The sequence below is a fragment of the Ambystoma mexicanum genome, chromosome 11, assembly GCF_040938575.1.
Source record: "Ambystoma mexicanum isolate Mex_15411 chromosome 11, UKY_AmexF1_1, whole genome shotgun sequence".
Lineage (NCBI taxonomy): Eukaryota > Metazoa > Chordata > Amphibia > Caudata > Ambystomatidae > Ambystoma > Ambystoma mexicanum.
The window spans coordinates 736,726,530-736,743,466 of NC_090934.1; the positions used below are offsets into that span (position 1 = coordinate 736,726,530).

The 16,937-nt window shown below is 39.1% G+C and overlaps 1 protein-coding gene across 3 annotated transcripts in view; it reads right to left on the reverse strand.

Annotated features, from left to right (window-relative positions):
- MICAL2 (microtubule associated monooxygenase, calponin and LIM domain containing 2) overlaps positions 1–16,937 on the reverse strand; it is a 1,393,870-nt gene that overhangs the window by 229,504 nt on the left and 1,147,429 nt on the right. For all 3 annotated transcript variants that reach the window (XM_069623638.1, XM_069623637.1, XM_069623636.1), the window contains one exon: positions 1,995–3,348. In XM_069623638.1, the coding sequence (XP_069479739.1) occupies positions 1,995–3,348 (1,354 nt within the window). The remainder of the gene's footprint in view (positions 1–1,994; positions 3,349–16,937) is intronic.

Below are 16,937 nucleotides of genomic sequence, written 5' to 3' on the forward strand. Positions count from 1 at the left end.
ACCGCATTTAAATTGCTAAAGTATTTCTCTGAGATCTGCTTTGTAGGGAAGCCAGCCCTCCATGCTGGCAACTGTGGATGCCACGACCTTCCCGCTGCACAGGCAATGTGCAAAGCTCACAGGCACGGAGGTTCAACGATCCTGGTTTCCACATGCAGACTTACACCTGCATTTAAAGTTTGACACTAACAAAGGTCTGGTCCCCTGTGAGCATAGCTGTCTCTCTGGAAGACATCAGATTTATTGAGAACATCACTTTTCAGAGCTCATCCCAAGGTCCACCAGGAAGATCGCCTAGCATGAAGACCGCCTCGGAGGAAGAACGCCTCCTAAAAGGAATACATTGCAAGACACTGTGCAGGAAGTGCACTTTGACAGCAAGGCAGGGTTGCCAGAGATTTTGAAATTAGAGTGAGGTTTCTTGAATCTCAGAATAGCATTGCCATCAACAATTGCTAACCCTTGACCCTTGAACGTATGAACCAAACAGTTGAGGATGCTCTGGATACAAAGGTGCAGTTTTCATGATCAGTTAAAAACTTCAAAACCTAGTCACTGTTCTGACCTGGAACAAATAATTTCCCTTAGAATGCAAATTTTGGGGGGTGAATAGCTCACAAGTTAAGCATTCACCTCTTACATGCTGCCAGCCTAGTTTGAATCCTGCTGCAGGGCCTACTCAGCACTTCATCCTCGCGCAAGGCAATACATTTGGTACCATTAAATCGGACAATAATATGCAGTTCTGCAGCACTTAGAAGCTGGATGAATCAGGCTTGAAAAGCTGTAAAAGCACAAAAATAATAGTTCTTTTGGTGGGCCATTGAGTGGGCCCACTTTTGCTATTGGAGACCATTAGCTACTTCCTGTGATCTAGCTTCCAATATCCTGAAGCTTTCACATTAGAACTGAATGGGAATTCTGCCACTGGCTTGCATGATGCAAACAATTCCATAACTGCAAATTACAGAAGACAATGTAGCTTGCAAAGTCTAATAGGTAAGTCAGTGTGAACAAAATAGATGTTAAATACCAAGTGCGAGAGGAGGACCAATCTGAGGGATACTACCATAAATATTTTGTGTTAGGATTGAGCAAGTGACTGTCTCTTTCTCTGTCAACCTCCTTTGGAAAAGCCTCCCCGTTCCTCTCCATCTTGAGCCGGATCTCCTCAAATTTCCAGAAAGCTCCTCAAGACATTCCTCTTCACCTCAGCCTTCCCTCTCGCCCTCCCATGCTAAACCCCACAGTTGCTGCGATTGGCGGCCAGGGCCCTTGTCTGTCCGTCCGGGTCCTGCCCGCCCGCCCGATCGCCTTCCGGGTTCTGGCCTCCGCCCTCTCCCAGCACTTGCCTTTGGGCACCCAGTGGCCTGTGTTTCCTCACAGGCCTGCACTTAGGATTGGCAGGTGACCACTCCTCACCAAGTGATCTCTGCCAGGCACTTACCTGTTGCCTACAACTGGCTGACTCCCTGGCACTTCCCCTCTGTGGAATCTCCCAGCATGTGCACCCTTCCCTTCTCCCTCCCTCTCTTTCTCTCTCTCTCTCTCTGCACTTGCACGTTCTGAATGCTCACAGGGCCTGGTAGGAGCTCCTCTTTCTTGTACATCAGTGTTATTTCTATCTTGCTCTTGTTCCCCGGTTCCCTCCCCCTTGCCCTGTGGGTGCTTTGAAACACAACTTGTATAAGCCCCTTACAAATGCACAATAAATCAAATAAATAAAAAAAAAACAATATAAAGCCATCACAAGGCATTACCAAAATGCCAGAAACAATTGAAATATGCAATATGTATTGTGCATAATCCAGAAAGAAAACTAAGCTTGGTGCAGTATGGCCACCGTGATGACCTTTGTCTTTATGCAAATCTTGTCCCCCATGTGTATGAAACATGTGTCCCACAAACAGCCATGTCAGTAAACGGAAGCACATTTGCATGTTCCCAAAATAATGGAACCAATTTACCATAAACAGCAAGAAAAATGAATGTACCTGTTTCTTGTTTAGCAAATGGATTATTCAACACGTTTTCAGTGAAGAAAGCACTGAAAGGTGTAGCCGTCCTCTTCTCTGGATCATTCATTTCCCTTTCATTAACCTTTTTCCTAATAGTCCCAATAATATTCCAGAGATCGCTCTTTGCCTTGGGTCTGTCCGTTATGATTTCTGAAGGCTTGTCCCTGAATCTCAGTGAAGAAAAGAAACTGTTCTTTCTGTTCCTTAAAAATATGTCATCTGTTGGGTCCTTTGGAGAAATGTCTTTGATAGTAACCCTTTCTAGGCGTTTCAGCATGGGAGCGTCCATCTTGTTATCCGGATATTTTTCAAATATTGGGTTACTAAAGGTCCCCACTGTCCCAGTGCTCAAATTAGAAGGAGAGCAAGTGGTATTTAGTGTGTTTATATCCGCCTCACCAGAGGTAGTCGTTTTGTGGAGTGAGGATTCAGATGGCTTTCCTGAGATAAATGGGCGCCTTACATGCTCAACATGACTTTGACTTCTTCTTAATCCCCCAGACTGGCCGGCAGCACTAGAAAATTTTAAAATATTGCTTGAGGAAAGTGGCTGAGGTTTTTGGTTTGAGGTATTTTTGTTACTTTCGGGAGAAGAGTTCAAAGATCTTTTAAACACACTGGCAATAATTCTGAAGGGAGAACCCAGCCCACTCTGTGCTGCTGCTGCGGGTTCAGCCTCTGCTTTGGGAATGTCCTGCACATCCTTGCGGTCCACCAGCGAAGCCAAAGTAGAGCCTTGTGTGCGTGGTGGAGACCTGGGGACACTGAGATGTGGAAGTTTGCCCTCTGTTCTGTGTGGATTACTTGTATATGGTGCTGGGTCAGAAATGTCCATGGTTGGGTGTCTTTTGAACTCCAAACTTGGTCTTTGCGTATTTCTATGGTTCCAGTCAAGTAAATCAGCTTTTTCCTCTTTTGAAAGAACCAACTTCTTCAAATAAAGATTTTCACTCAAGTCGTGACCCACACCTGCACCGTGTTTTCTTATAATTGTGCTATCGTTGTCTTCCTTGACTCGGGAATACCCAGCTATATTTCGTTCAATTAAAGGCGGCTTCACTGGTGGTGGTTCCTGACCAGACTTGGGTACCTTTTCTGAAGGGTGCAATTTGGTCCGAGCATTATCGTCTTTGCTGTCCAACACTGGTCCTTGAATTCCATGCGTTTGGAAGCCTCTATTAACTTTATGCACTTCATCTTGGGTACAATGAGGCAGCTGTTGGCTGTGCGGCACATAGGATGGGATTTCCCGTTGTAGTTCAATGCTCTTTCCTTGGAGGATTGGGAAACGTGGTATGAGCGTTTCGGTTGTCATTTCAGATGAACACACCTGTTAAGACAGACAATATAACTATTTATTTGGTTACGACAACGTTTTTGTGAAGGGTGTCCCTGTAGCGGATTATAACAGCAGCAGTGTGTGTCTCTTCAAGTTCCAAACCAACACAGTAGGGCCTACGTGGATTGATGCATTATACAATTCTGGGGGCTAGTGGAGCTCTTATTCTACTTGTCTCATGCAATCATCCCCCACTAAGAGTAGGACATTGATGAGAATCAAAGGCATTGGCAAGGGTTGCCTCTCTCAGAGTAACAACGCAATGGCTTTATAATGCTTGGGGCTTTCTCCTCCACATTTGATCCTTTTGATGTGTTCCATCATTCATCCACATTTCGCCAAACCTCTGCTCCTGTATTATATTCTCATAACCAGTACATCTCATTAACATGCTCACCAGTCTACCCCTGCACTTGGTCTCCCCTGAACCCACACCTCTGCCCCAACCTGCACTTGCCCATCTGCCCCCCCCCCCCTTGCACTATCCTGGCTGGTCCTGCACCCCTTGAGCCCTTCCATCCCCGTCCCTCGCACTTACCACTTGGACCTTCTTTCCCCTGCACTCTCTGCATTCCCCTGGCCCTGTCCATCTGGCCTCCCCTGGAACTCGCTCAACCCACAGCCCCTTCCGCCCTGACCAGCATGCCGCCCTCCGCTCTCCCCTGCACTTCTCGTTACTGCACTTGCACGATCCGAATGGCACAAGGCCTAGTAGGACCGTTTTTGTCTTGTCATCCCTGTTCCCCCCGACCCCCTTGCCTTGTTGGACCTTGAAACACGGTGTATAGGCACATTATAACTATCCAATGAATAAATAAAAATGAATTATGGGCCTAATATTGTGCAGCGATATTGTCAATATTTAATATGAAAACCACTTCTTATATTGTTTTCTTTATTAAGAATATCTTTTTTTCCTCATTAAAATGTATAAGTAATTAAATGCACAATAATCATACATTTTAAATGAAGCAACCTGCAAATAGTACAACAAAAAAAGCAGAGACCAAAAATCTTGCCATTATTAACATGCTACCATAAACTTAAATGGGCACTTGACAATGAAACATGTCTGATTGGAAGGAGAGTGCAACACATTTTAAAGCAGCATGGTTCTCAGCATTTCTTTTCCTCAGACTCCCAACAAGATCTTACATGGCAGCATGTGCATACAGTTTTTTATGTTGCTGCATATTTTGGGTACACTATTATCAACAGTTGCTGACAAAATGGAGTTGCAAATAGTTACTTTAAAGTAATCGGGTCAACTTTCCAATCCTTGTGCTGGATATGATGTGATGTGATAGGTTATTTATAACGCACTTAATACCCAGAGGTTTCTAAGCGCGAACCAGAGGATCGAACCAGTATTGCTCCGTGTCGTCTTGCTTCCAAGGCAAGCACGTTGCCCCTTTGCTATCCTCCCAAGACAAAGATATCATAGTTTAATGTTTGGTCCACTTAATTGGGACATTTGTTTGAAAAGTTACAATTGATGGGATGTTTTTGTGAAAAAGTCACATTTGATTTGCATGCACACACTGCATTTACTCATGCAGCTGTGAACTGCAATTGAACTTTGATTAATGGCAACTAGGTGGCATTAAGGAAAGTGTGATTTAGCGGAAATGGATTATTCTACTACTGCATTTAAGGTGGAAAGATCTTCTCATGCCTTTATAAGCCCACTGTCACATTGCTTATTTTTTCCCCCAATGCTCCAATGACATGGATATCAGACTACACTGCACTGATGATCGCTAATAAGAGTATGTTGAAAGTTGCCCTGGGTTGAAAAAGCCATACATAAAATAGTGCTGCCCTACTGGGACCAAGAATGTTCCAGAGCAAAATGTTTCCATTTTAACTAACTTGAATACCCACAATGCATTGCTCATGTAGCTCTGAGCTACAAGTGAACTTCCAGTGATAGATATTAGGTGGGGCTGTGGTTTGTGTGACTTAACAGAAATTGATTCTACTTCTATATATGTGTTTGCAAATACAAAACTGTGTTGGTCTACGAGGGCAGTGTCACTTTATACATAGCTTAATCAACTCAAGACAGACATTTGCAAGGCTGCCAGGATACTACATATCTGGTTTAACCCTTATTAGGGATCATCAGTGCAGTATAGTCCTGACAGCCATGTTTTCACAGCACCAAGAAAGTAATGTGGGTTTATAAAAAGGTTTGGAAAAGACCTTTCACCTGAAATGTGAAAATAGGAATATATATATATATATATATATATATATATATTACCCGGCCACAGTAGTGGGCGTGTAGTTATGGTTAAATTGCTAATCCCATAGGAAGAGCACTTTTTGGGCGGCTTATAACTTTGCTCGCCCTGGACGAATCCTCACCAAACTTTGCAAAAAAAGTAATTGACCCACTCAGAATGTTTTTGCACAGTTTGGTGAGGTTTGGTGCAGGGGGGGCAAAGTTATTAGGGGGTCCCAAAATTTCTTTTTTTCCCCATAGACTGAATGGAAAAAAAATGTGCTCACGCCCACAGCCCAAACCGCTGCACGGATTTTCACCAAAATCATGGCAGGAGCAGTGGCTTGGTCCCGAAAGTGTGCTTTTGTAAATTTGGTGAAAATCTGTCCAGTAATTTTCTTTAAAAAAGACCAAAAAGTAGGTCACCAAAATTTAGTGATATCTATGTCCGCTCCGTGGATAGGGCACCGATTGACTAAACGGCTTGCGTCATGTCTGCGGACATGCGACAAGTTCGTTGATTGGCTGGGACGAAGCGTGAGGTGTGTCGTATTGTCTTGATGCTTCTGCCATCTTGGATCCACGGACAGCGCAGCGACGAACGGGGAGAAATACTCCTTTGGCAAGTGTGTTGGTGTACAGGAATGCTTGGGGAGGGTGGGGGAGTAAGAGATGGGTCAAATGTTGTATTTGTTTAGGTGGCAGGCACCCCTGGTGTGTTTGTCATGTCCGCGGACACTGCGGCTGTCCACGCACATAAAAATGGCTTCTGGCCATTTTACTTTAGTATGATATTGGTTTTGGGTTGTTAGTACAGTGCTCATTGTAATTAATATCCTATATAAGTAGCCCATATAGCAGAGTTAAAATGTTTGATTCTATGGGTGTGATCTATGTGCGTGATATGCTGCGGTGGTTGTGGCCAGGGCCTAGAGTCTTGGGTGCATGGCCTAACATCTATCAAATATTTGCGAATGTACAGTTTGTGTTGTGTTTGATTTGTATAGTTTGTATGTGATGTTTTGGCTACCTCATGTCATTCAGGTTGTAGAGTTTGGTAACAATCACTGCAGTATAACATATCCATGGAGGTAAACATTTTGTATTGTGGTGTATGGTTAGATGTTTGCTTCAATGGTTGTGTTATGGAGCAGTAATTATGAGTTGTATTTATTATAATATACTTACTGTTTAATTTTTTTGTGATTGGATGTATTTTTTTCATGGCGTGGGTAATTGGAGCAGATATTCTTTTTCAATTTCTGTGATAAAGAAAAGATCATGTTAGTGTAGGTAGTTTAAAAAGACTTTTTACATTGCATAATAGACATGTCTGCTTCATTTCAACCCTCATATTTAGTAGTTTACAAACCAGTGTACTGTGCAATTTGCTCAGTTTCTGTGTTTGTTGCTTAAATCATTGGGTCTGTAGGAAAAAATAAATCCATGTTGGATTCAAAAAACCCTTTTTTTGTTATGGTATAGTTCATTTTTTCTTTGTTTTTAGTGTATAATTGTTGTTTTTGGCTAATGTTCTATCTGTTGGTTGTTGCAGATTGTTAGATACGTGATGTTGAATTGTAACTGATTATAGTTTTTTTATTTATATTATTAAGTTTGCTAATATATCTATTGGGTTGTTGCAGATTCTTGGGGCAGTTAGATTCCTATTGGAGTATTGTAACTATTTATTTTTTGTTATATTTTAGTAGTATTGATTTATCTGTTCATTTGTTGCAAAATCTTGGGGCAGTTATATACCTGTTGGCGTATTCTGTGTATTTCTTCTTATAATTTAGTGGTTTTGATTTGTCCGTTTGGTTGTTGCAGAATTTTGAGGCAGTTAGATTCCTGTTGGTGTATTGTAACTCTTTATAGTTTTCTAATTGAAGTTTTATTAATGTTTATGCACAGATTAGTTGTTACATTTTGGTTTTAAGAATATTAAATAAGCATTTATAAGATTTGCTGGTAATCTTTGCTTTAGAGTAATGGTAATATCATTACATTCAAACCATCCACAATTCTATTTTATGTATGCAGTGTAGTGACCTGCATTGATTGTGGCTCCTGCATGGTAGATTATACCTATTGTTGTGAAGGTTTTCTTACCAAGTGATACTTGACCACGTGTGAATCCAGTCAGCTTGCAGTTGTTTTTGGTAACATCTGCATTGTAACGTAAAAGCATTAGTATTACGTATATATTATCGGTTTGTATTTGTAAGGTGGAGCAATTATCTGAATTGCAGGTAGTACACAATCTGCCATGGTTTGCATTTTGTAGAAGTTGCTGAAATTGAATGGATTCCCAGTTAGGTATTGATACATACACAAAGCGTTCATTAGGGATTTGTTCCTATGATACATTGTTGCAGAGCGTGCACGTATGTTTCCACATGTATGAAATCTGGAAGATTTCATTCATAGGTATATTTTTGTTTTCCAGTACTTGTAGTAAGTACATTACAAATTCTTGTGGATCTTCTTGTGAGTTTATAGTGAATTTCACCATTCCAGCACAGTAGTCCAATTCTTGTCTTATTCCATGAACACTAAGTGTTGTCGGGATTGTTGGTTGCATTTCTATGAAGGACTAACATTTGCAAACACAATTGGTCTGTATTGCGTAAGTAAATGTTGTCAATAATTGGTGGCAATTGAAATATAATATGTATTGCTACATTTGCGTAGCAATTTACACCAGTTACATTTGAACATTTTAATGGACCAGATAGTTCTGTGTCCAAGTCATTTCTTCGGAGTGTGCATTGCTTCTTTGAAGGAGTATCTGAGTTACTTTGAGTAGTACATTCTTCTTTGGTTGTAGTAATTGATGAAGTATTAGCTTCTTTTACTCTCTTTGGAGGATTTGCAGTGAGATCCTGTTGCATTTCTGTTTTAAGTAGTTTTCTTTCATAATGTTTTGCTTTTTGTGGAACAGGATAGGTTTTTAGATGGTGTACAGTGAACGTAGTCTATTGTATTCTAAAATGCAAGGAATATCAGCGTTTACTTTACTTGCATCAAAGTGGTTTAGAAATAGACCGTCAAGTGTACGTAAGCGTGATAGTGCTACATAGCTCATGCCTTCTTTAAAGACTGTGTTCCCAATATCTATCAATGCTTTATCTAGGGTAAGAACTTGTGATTTGTGAATGGTGACTGCATATGCTAGAGTTAAAGAAAATTGCTGTCTGAGTACATACATGTCTTTGAAAAGAAGGAATCGAGCTGTTGAGCGTCCTAATCTTTTTACTTCTGATATGTCAAAGAGAATATTAACAAACTGAATGTTGTTGTCTAATGGGTATATTTAAAAGCCAACAACTATACGAAGTGCTCCATTAACCAGTCCTTGCTCCACGTCAAGGTTACGTTTCAGCATTACTCTACAGTTTAAAGATAATTTTAATATTTTCTCCAAACCAGCTGTGTTGGAGATAGAGTTTTCTAAGGTATTTAATCTTGTTGTGGCTTGTTGACACATGGCTAGTGTCATACCACGTACGTCCAGTTTGTCTGTAGAGCAAATTTCAATTATTGGTTGCATTTCTTTTTTCAACATTGTTTCATTGAACTTGGAACAGCTTGCAAGAGTTGGCATTAAGGACATACAAGTGACATTTTTGTGTTATAATTGTTCTATGACATCAGTAGCACATGAGTTATGGCCATAAAGTGCATGGATGTGCCAGGTTTTTAATATTGCTTGTGCTTCTTGAGATAGTACACCAACTCTAATGCTTTTTAAAATGTTGGCATAGATGAGGTCTGAGGACTGGCGCATGTTTTCTGTTAATTCTCTGTATTGAAAATGTTGCCAAACGTTAACATTTCCTATGCTGCCAACAGTTTTAAGGCATAGTTTGTGTCCTAAGGTTTTAAAAATAGGTTCACCTTTCACTGGTGTCAATTGAAGAAGATCTCCGAAAACAATAATGTGTTTTCCTCCAAAGAGCTCTTTGTAATTTGTTTTGAGTACTTCTTGTAATCCGAGGTGAATCAAAGCCAACATTAGATTGGAGACCGTACTCACCTCATCCATTAGCAGCATTTTCATTTGTTTTAACACTCTGCGTAATTCCATTGCAGCTTCTGTAGAAAGTTTGTAATATTCTAGTTTGTTTTGGTGTTCTACTGGAAGGAGTAGTAATCGGTGTAAAGTGATACCGCCTATGTTGTACGCAGCTAAACCTGTGGGGGCAGTTACAACAGCTGACAGTTTGTTGTTAGTCAATTGTTTAAGTGACTTACTGATGATTTTGATTAAGAATGTTTTGCCTGAACCAGCTTCACCACCGACATAGTATATGTTTGTAATTTTGGCAGGTACATTCTTTATTTTCATGTTGTACACCATGTGCAATTTCTTTTGTTACTTTTTGAAAAATGGTATGCTGCTCTTTGTTGAGTTTTGATTGTAGTACAGTAAAGTCTTATATAGATTCTTCATAGTGACACATTGTGTTTTCTACTTCTGTCATAGCTAATTCTGCCTCATTTGCTATTAGTGGCTGTCCCAGTGGTTCTTGGCTTCCTGTTTCCAAAGGTTGACTACTGTCGGGAGTGTCTATCTAGTTGAGTCTGGAGTTCTTCATCGTGTTGCTGTTCATTGTGCAACATTGTTTTGTACTATGTAAAGTTTACATCGGTTATAGTGCTTTCATTTGCTTTGAAAGCGTCTTCGTAAGAGTCATAGATACCTAGTATTTCTTCTTCTTTTCTCCATGGTTTAAAAAGTTGTAGCAGGGACATGTAATATAGTTCTTTATGTTGAGGAGTTTTAATGACAATTTTATATGATTAATTAAGTTTCTTTTGGTGAGTTTCAATAAGCTGCCTTCACAATTTGTCACTCTGTATCTACCTTTGTTTTCATCAGGTTTTATATTATTTTTGTATGTGAAGGTTTGGGCTATGTGGTATAGACACATGGTTTCCAAAGTGGTAATTCTGTTTGGGTAGTATGTGTCTAGTGAATTATTTTTCAAAATGTCTTGGCTGTTGGGATCATTTTTGGCTATTGTTTCTATGTCGTCGTATGATTTGAGAACTCTTTCTAGATTTAGCAGGACCAAGCCTTAGCCATACTATATTTTCAGATTTTCCATTTAAAGCAGTACCGGTTAGACGATCTGCAGCTTCATAGCAGCCACATTCTCTATGGGAGAGCATTTTTATGCCTAAGCTGTACAATTTCTGAGACAGTGTTTTGTCCAATGATAGGTCATTCCAGAGGTCTTGCAGCTCTGTTTTTTCTGCTTTGGTTAAGTAGACTAACATACCATGCAACTGCAGTGGAATTGTCTGCAATGTACTGCACATCTATGTTAATCATTGATATATTGTTCTTTTTATGTAATATGTGTTCTAAGGTGATTTACCTTTAACACTATGTCTAACTGAAGACATGAAGTTGTTCACTTCACCCGTTTCTGTAACTGGTCTAGGGAAACCAAAGTGGAATTTGGTGTAGTATTTCCCTTTGTTTTTATAATTGCGATGACAATATTTCCCACATTTGTGTCTTTGAAATTGTACAACTTGTGCATGAAGATAACTATTTGTTGCTTCTGATGGAATTTCAAAAGTGACATTTTTCGATAAACTGTAAAACCGTGGAATCACTGTCTTGACCAAATTTAGGAGCATCTTTAATCCATAAAAGCATGTGGATATGTGGTGCTTCTCTTGCTTGGTATTCTTTTCTCCAAAAGAAGTGTTGCACTTCCCCGAGGGGAGGAACACTTATTACAAATAAAGTGTAGCATAGCAATGAAGCGATGATGGAAATATCTTGAAACATTAACAGGATATAGAGAGCAAAGTTCTCCAGGTGTTAGTATATCTATGTTTGTTTTGTTTTTGTTTGCTATGCGTAGGAAATCATGTAAATCTTCCCATGCATATTCTGCACAACTTTATGTAACAAACCAAGTTGGCGGCAAAGGTTTCTTATCATACAACATACATCTGTGTGACGTCTGAACCAGTACTCTTTAGTACCACGCATGTTTGCTAACAGATTTGTTATGCTCGATTGTAGAACCTCATCTTTTTCTTACACTTTTTGTAGTAATTGCATAGCTGACATATTTTGAAATTGGGTACCTGATTTTAATGTATGTGCAACTCCGTAGCATAGAGTTGCTAGTTCACTTTCAAAGAGTAGGTGGTATATGTATTCCACATTTTGTCTAAATCTGGATCTTCATAATACATTTGTATTGAGCGGTATTCTGATGCTGTTATCTGAATGGGTCTATCATCATACCTTCCTCTTTTTACAGTAGGAAAGAGTAGAGGAAAAGCACGTGCTTCTATACTTTTTTCCCATATGCTGATTGGTGATCCTTTGGTTTGTCGCATTTGGTACATTTGTAGTGCATTCATCTATGGTTTCACTACAGTGTAATGGATGAATTGTATAATGGTCTAAAATATTGGATAGTGTAGCAGGATCTAGAAGTTCAAATTGACCAGTTTCTGGTGACCCTTGAATTATTTTAGTGGTTTCCCTCAAGTTTTCTTCAATATTAATTTCTTTGTAGTATTCATTATTGTCTTTTAGATATTGAAAAGCTTGTCTAACTTTATACAAGTCTACGAGTTGTTGCCAATTTGTTTTGTATTTTGTAGGTACACCATTTACTAAGACAATTAAAGATTGCTCTATTGGACGTTGTACTCCCAGTGTGTTCACATTTTCATTCAGATCTAATGGCAAATAAACTACTTTGCCACAAATACGTTTCACTAATTCAGAGGGAGGTAATTTTGCTGTTTTTGGCTGAAGGCGTATTATTGCTTGAAATGGGTGCACTGTTTGAATTATGATGCTCTCATATACGTTGAGTTGTTGCAGGGGTTTTGGTAGTAGGAATAATTCCAACTTATTTGTGATAGCACGTGAAGGAGTTTGGTTGTGGTCAAGTTTTGTAGTACAGTAAGTGCAAAGTATTAAGGGCTCAGTTATTTCATATTTGTTTTCTGCTATAAGGTACAGAGCTAATTCAAACCATTTGGAATCTTCATTGTCTTCTATTTTGTATGTTAAGTCTATAGTTTTTGTGTTACTTTTATAAAAGGTTCTGCGCCAACACACACACACACATGGTTTGGTACTTCAGTGGATGTACTTTTAAATTTTAGTATTTCTTTTTTGTATGTGTGTAGTAGAAGGTTGCCATCTGTACAATTGTTGCTAGTCTGTTGTAATGGTATTGCATTTTGTAAGTGCCTTTCACTTCCAAAATATTTTCTCTGGATATGCTCTATTTCTTCAAGTAGGGCTTTGGCTGTACCATGTAGAAGATTGCTATTTAAAATGGCTATTGCTAAAGCAGGTTTTATAGCATAGTACAGTTTACAGACTAGATTTCTTATAGTGATGTGTTGATATAATTTTGATATGATGGAAGGTGCTTTTGCAACTAGGCCCTGAAATGCAGGCTAATGAATGCCCTTGTAGTCCTGTGTGTTTGCGCACTGGACAGGTATCCATATTTTGTAGTAGTTTCATTTTGATTTCGTCTTTGCCTTTCACATACTGATTGAGGAACTGGCGTAAACATTTGAAAGATTTTTTTGGCAATGTTACACATTGACGTGCACGGCCATTTGTATACTGGACGTTCTGGTTCAGTTGAATGGAGAGGAGATACTGAATTTTCTGGGGACATTTTTGTAAGCAGTATTTCTTGTTCCATAATGGTATTATTACGTTTTTCATAGCATCTTCCACTGCTTTTTTATGGCAATTATGTTTGTTTTTGTTTGTATGTTTCTTCATTGAAATAGGATTCTGTGCTGTGGTGTGACTCCATTCACCTCCACAGATATTTAAGAAGTTATTTTTGTTGACATTCAGTTTATTTAGAAGTCTTTTTTGTAATTTAGCAGTTAGTTTTGTTAGTGGTTTCATTCTGTTTAACACTAAAATAAATAACTTCCTTTTGAGAAGGATTGCACTGTCAAAGCTTCTAAAATTATTTTTCTACTGTAGGTTTTAAGGGTTGTGCATAATTTCTCTCCTGTTTTTATAAGATTTTGAAGGACTCTGTGGCAGAATATTTTTTCTAATATACTTTTTTAGTATGGTTACTTGCTACTACATCAAGATTTATAGGAGCAGTGTTAGCAGTAGTGGTAGCTGAATTGTTGTTAATCACTTTGTTTCGTTTTACATTATGAAAGCGAAGGGACATTTTTTGTACTGGGAGCTTGTTTTGCTTCGCTTAATGACTATTAGATCTTTTGTTTGAACTTTTTGTACAAATTCTGCTAGTGATGGATTTTTATTTTGGACACTTATTTTCATTTGCTCTACTTCTTCGTTGTTTTCTATGGACTTGGTTCTTGGTAGGCATTCTTTGGTGTCTGTTGAAAAAAAGAAGGTATGGGTTGGGCTGTTCTGCAATGTATGTGCGCATGAGTGTGTGAGTATGATGGTAAGGATGTATGTGGTGGTGTGTGATTGTGCATTGGGAGCTACAAGTAGTTGGGAAGGCTATTCTTGTATTCGTGTGTTACTATACTTGGGTTCAGATGACAGTACAAAGTAAGCTAGTGGTGAGGAGAAGTACTAATACTAAATCTAATGGTATAGAATTAAACATTTCTTTGTTCTGTAATACTAACAGTCTAGGGGCTGAGTTATGTCATTTGTGCATCGAAAAACAGGGATTTGTGTGCTATTCTGCCCATTAATCCCTGTTTAACAAATGGGGATTTGTGGGCAGAATGGTGTACAAATCTCTGTTTCTTGGTGCAGAAATTCCATGAATCAACTGCACAGTGAATTTGAGTAACAGTAAGAATATTATGGTAGTATTGTACTTAGTCTTTTTGTTTGGAAAGAGCAGGTTTCTTCCGAGTTGTTGTTTGTACTTTAGATGTTGCTGTTTTTCAGGAGAGTGGTCTTCACTGCAATTGTAAAAGAAGGAAGTTAGTAATTTTGTGTGTTTATAGCACTGATGTTAATTTAGATGTTTCTTTTTATGTTTTTGTAGTAGTATTCTTGTTTGATAAGTGAACATAGTGTGTGAATGCAGTTTCATTTGACTATGTGCAGGCTTTATATTTTACTTACAATATGTTACTTCAATATGCTTTGCAAATGAGTAGAATACTACGTGTATGAAACTCATTTGGTTTTTTAAGGCTGTTATTGAATGTTAGGAGATAGAAGAAATAATGATATACTTATTTTGCAATTTTTATAAAGTAAATGGCAGAAATTGTATAGAGAAGCATGGAATGTATGCATTTGTGAAGGTATGGGTAATAAAGCAAAAGAATGTGATTTATAGGCAGTGGTATTATTTCAGCTGGGAGCTTTTCAATGATACTGTCTATCTGCGTGAGTGTATGAAGATGCATAATGTTATCCTGACTGTGTGTAATTTTATAATACACTACTAAGTGTTTTTCTATAATTATACTGTCATTTCTCCTATCTTTTAATATTGTAATGTTTTAGATAGCTGTGTGTATAAAAAGAAAATAGACAGGTTTGGAAGTGAGTTGATTATAGCAGATGTATAGGTTATACAGGTTAAGGGGCAGTTACTCTGTTTATATGCATTCATAAGAATTGTTCATGTACTGTCCAGAAAATATGCATACCTGTAGTTTTTCTTCTTGCATGTGTATATGCCTGTAACTGCAAGTAGACATCTTGGAGACTTATACAGTAGTTTTTGTAGTAGGTGCTTTCCAATGATATAAGACTTGTACTCAGAGTGATCAACAGTACATTTGAAGTGCTGAGCTCTGATGATGGAGTTAGATGTAGAGGTCTTGGATGTGATTGGTGGATGGTTGTGTGACTGCTTAGACCCTCCAATGAGGGAATGGCACAGAGAGTGAAGTGGAAAGGGTAGAAGGGCTGTGTAAGAGTTACGCTGTCTGCAGACCCCGCGCCTGTCCGCGGACAGGGCATGCCACATCCGGGGTTTTCCTGCTAATCCGACATGGAAAGGGGACTGCAGGGATCAGCCAATCAGATGTGGAGGTTGTGGATTTGTGTTGAAAGAGACTGTGTGTAGTGAAGATGGCAGAAGTGGAGAAAGTCAGGGTGTTGGTTCTTGGGGATATGATTGTGCATGGTTAACAGTATGCTTAATGTAGGCATGTGGCAAACAATTTTGATGTTAAAGGAGTGGAGGTCTTGTGGAGCACTGTGCCTTATTGCAATGTACAGGCAATTGTACAAGTTTGTGAAGATATGGACAGGATGGACAGTCCCCATGTGGTAGATGTGCACTACGGTGCTTTGCATTTGGGCTATGTCAGTGCCCCTACTTTGTTGGCAGATAAGGAACACTTGGTTCAAGCAGTAATGAACATCCTTCCAAATGCCAAACTTATTTTTTCTGGATTAGTACCTAGAGCAATATGGGACAATAGTTCTGTTTTTTGTCCTCAGGAAATCATTGCTAGGTGTGCAATCAACGAGGCATGTGTGCTTTCGTGCTTAGAGCTGGTATGTCCTTCTGTAATAATGAAAATATTGATTCCCGTAATGCTGTTTATTTTAAAGAAGATGGCATTTCTTTATCTTTTATGGGAAATGCCATGCTGTTCTGGAATGTAAGGGTTGCTTTGGAAAAAGTAATGTGAAGATTTTAGGAGTAAAGTAAGAAAAAAAAAAGAAAAAATACAACAGGTGTCTGTCAAGCATCTGCAAAAAAAACAAAAAAAACGCCTCTTTTCAGAGCCAACCTCAAAGGGGAAATGGGGCACACTATTTATATTTAAATACACCACGCTCAGATTTTTGATATGTCCGCGGACATGGCAGTAGTCGCGGACATCGCGTATTACATATGGGGATTTTGGGGTGGAGAGGCATGCAAATGAGAATGAGAAAAGCAAGGGATTGGTCAGTAAAGTTTACTGGGTGTGTTGTGTAAGGAGAGAGTTTGTTAGAAAGTCTTTTTTCTGAGAGAAAAACAGAAAGCTATGGCTGTGTGTTTCAGAAAACCAATTATATGGATTTTGGGAGACTCATGGATACATTGGTTGGAGGTGCATACAGAACACTGTGGAGTAGCTTCAGATCTTGGATTCCCGCATGTGGATGTGTACTGGCATGGAGTGCGTGGAATGAAGTGGCTGGACTTGGTACCTCTCTGTGCTAGTTTGGAGACAGAGCATCATCCAGACATAATTATAATTCATTGTAGAGGGAACACTTTAGGACATGTGTCTGGAATTTCTTTGCAATTTGCAATGAAAGAAGGACTTGGGAAGGTCATGGACATGTTTCCAAATTCCCAAGTAATTTTTTCTCGTATTGCGCAGAGACAAATGGCTCTTTCTTCTTCATTTGGTCCACAAATGGAGA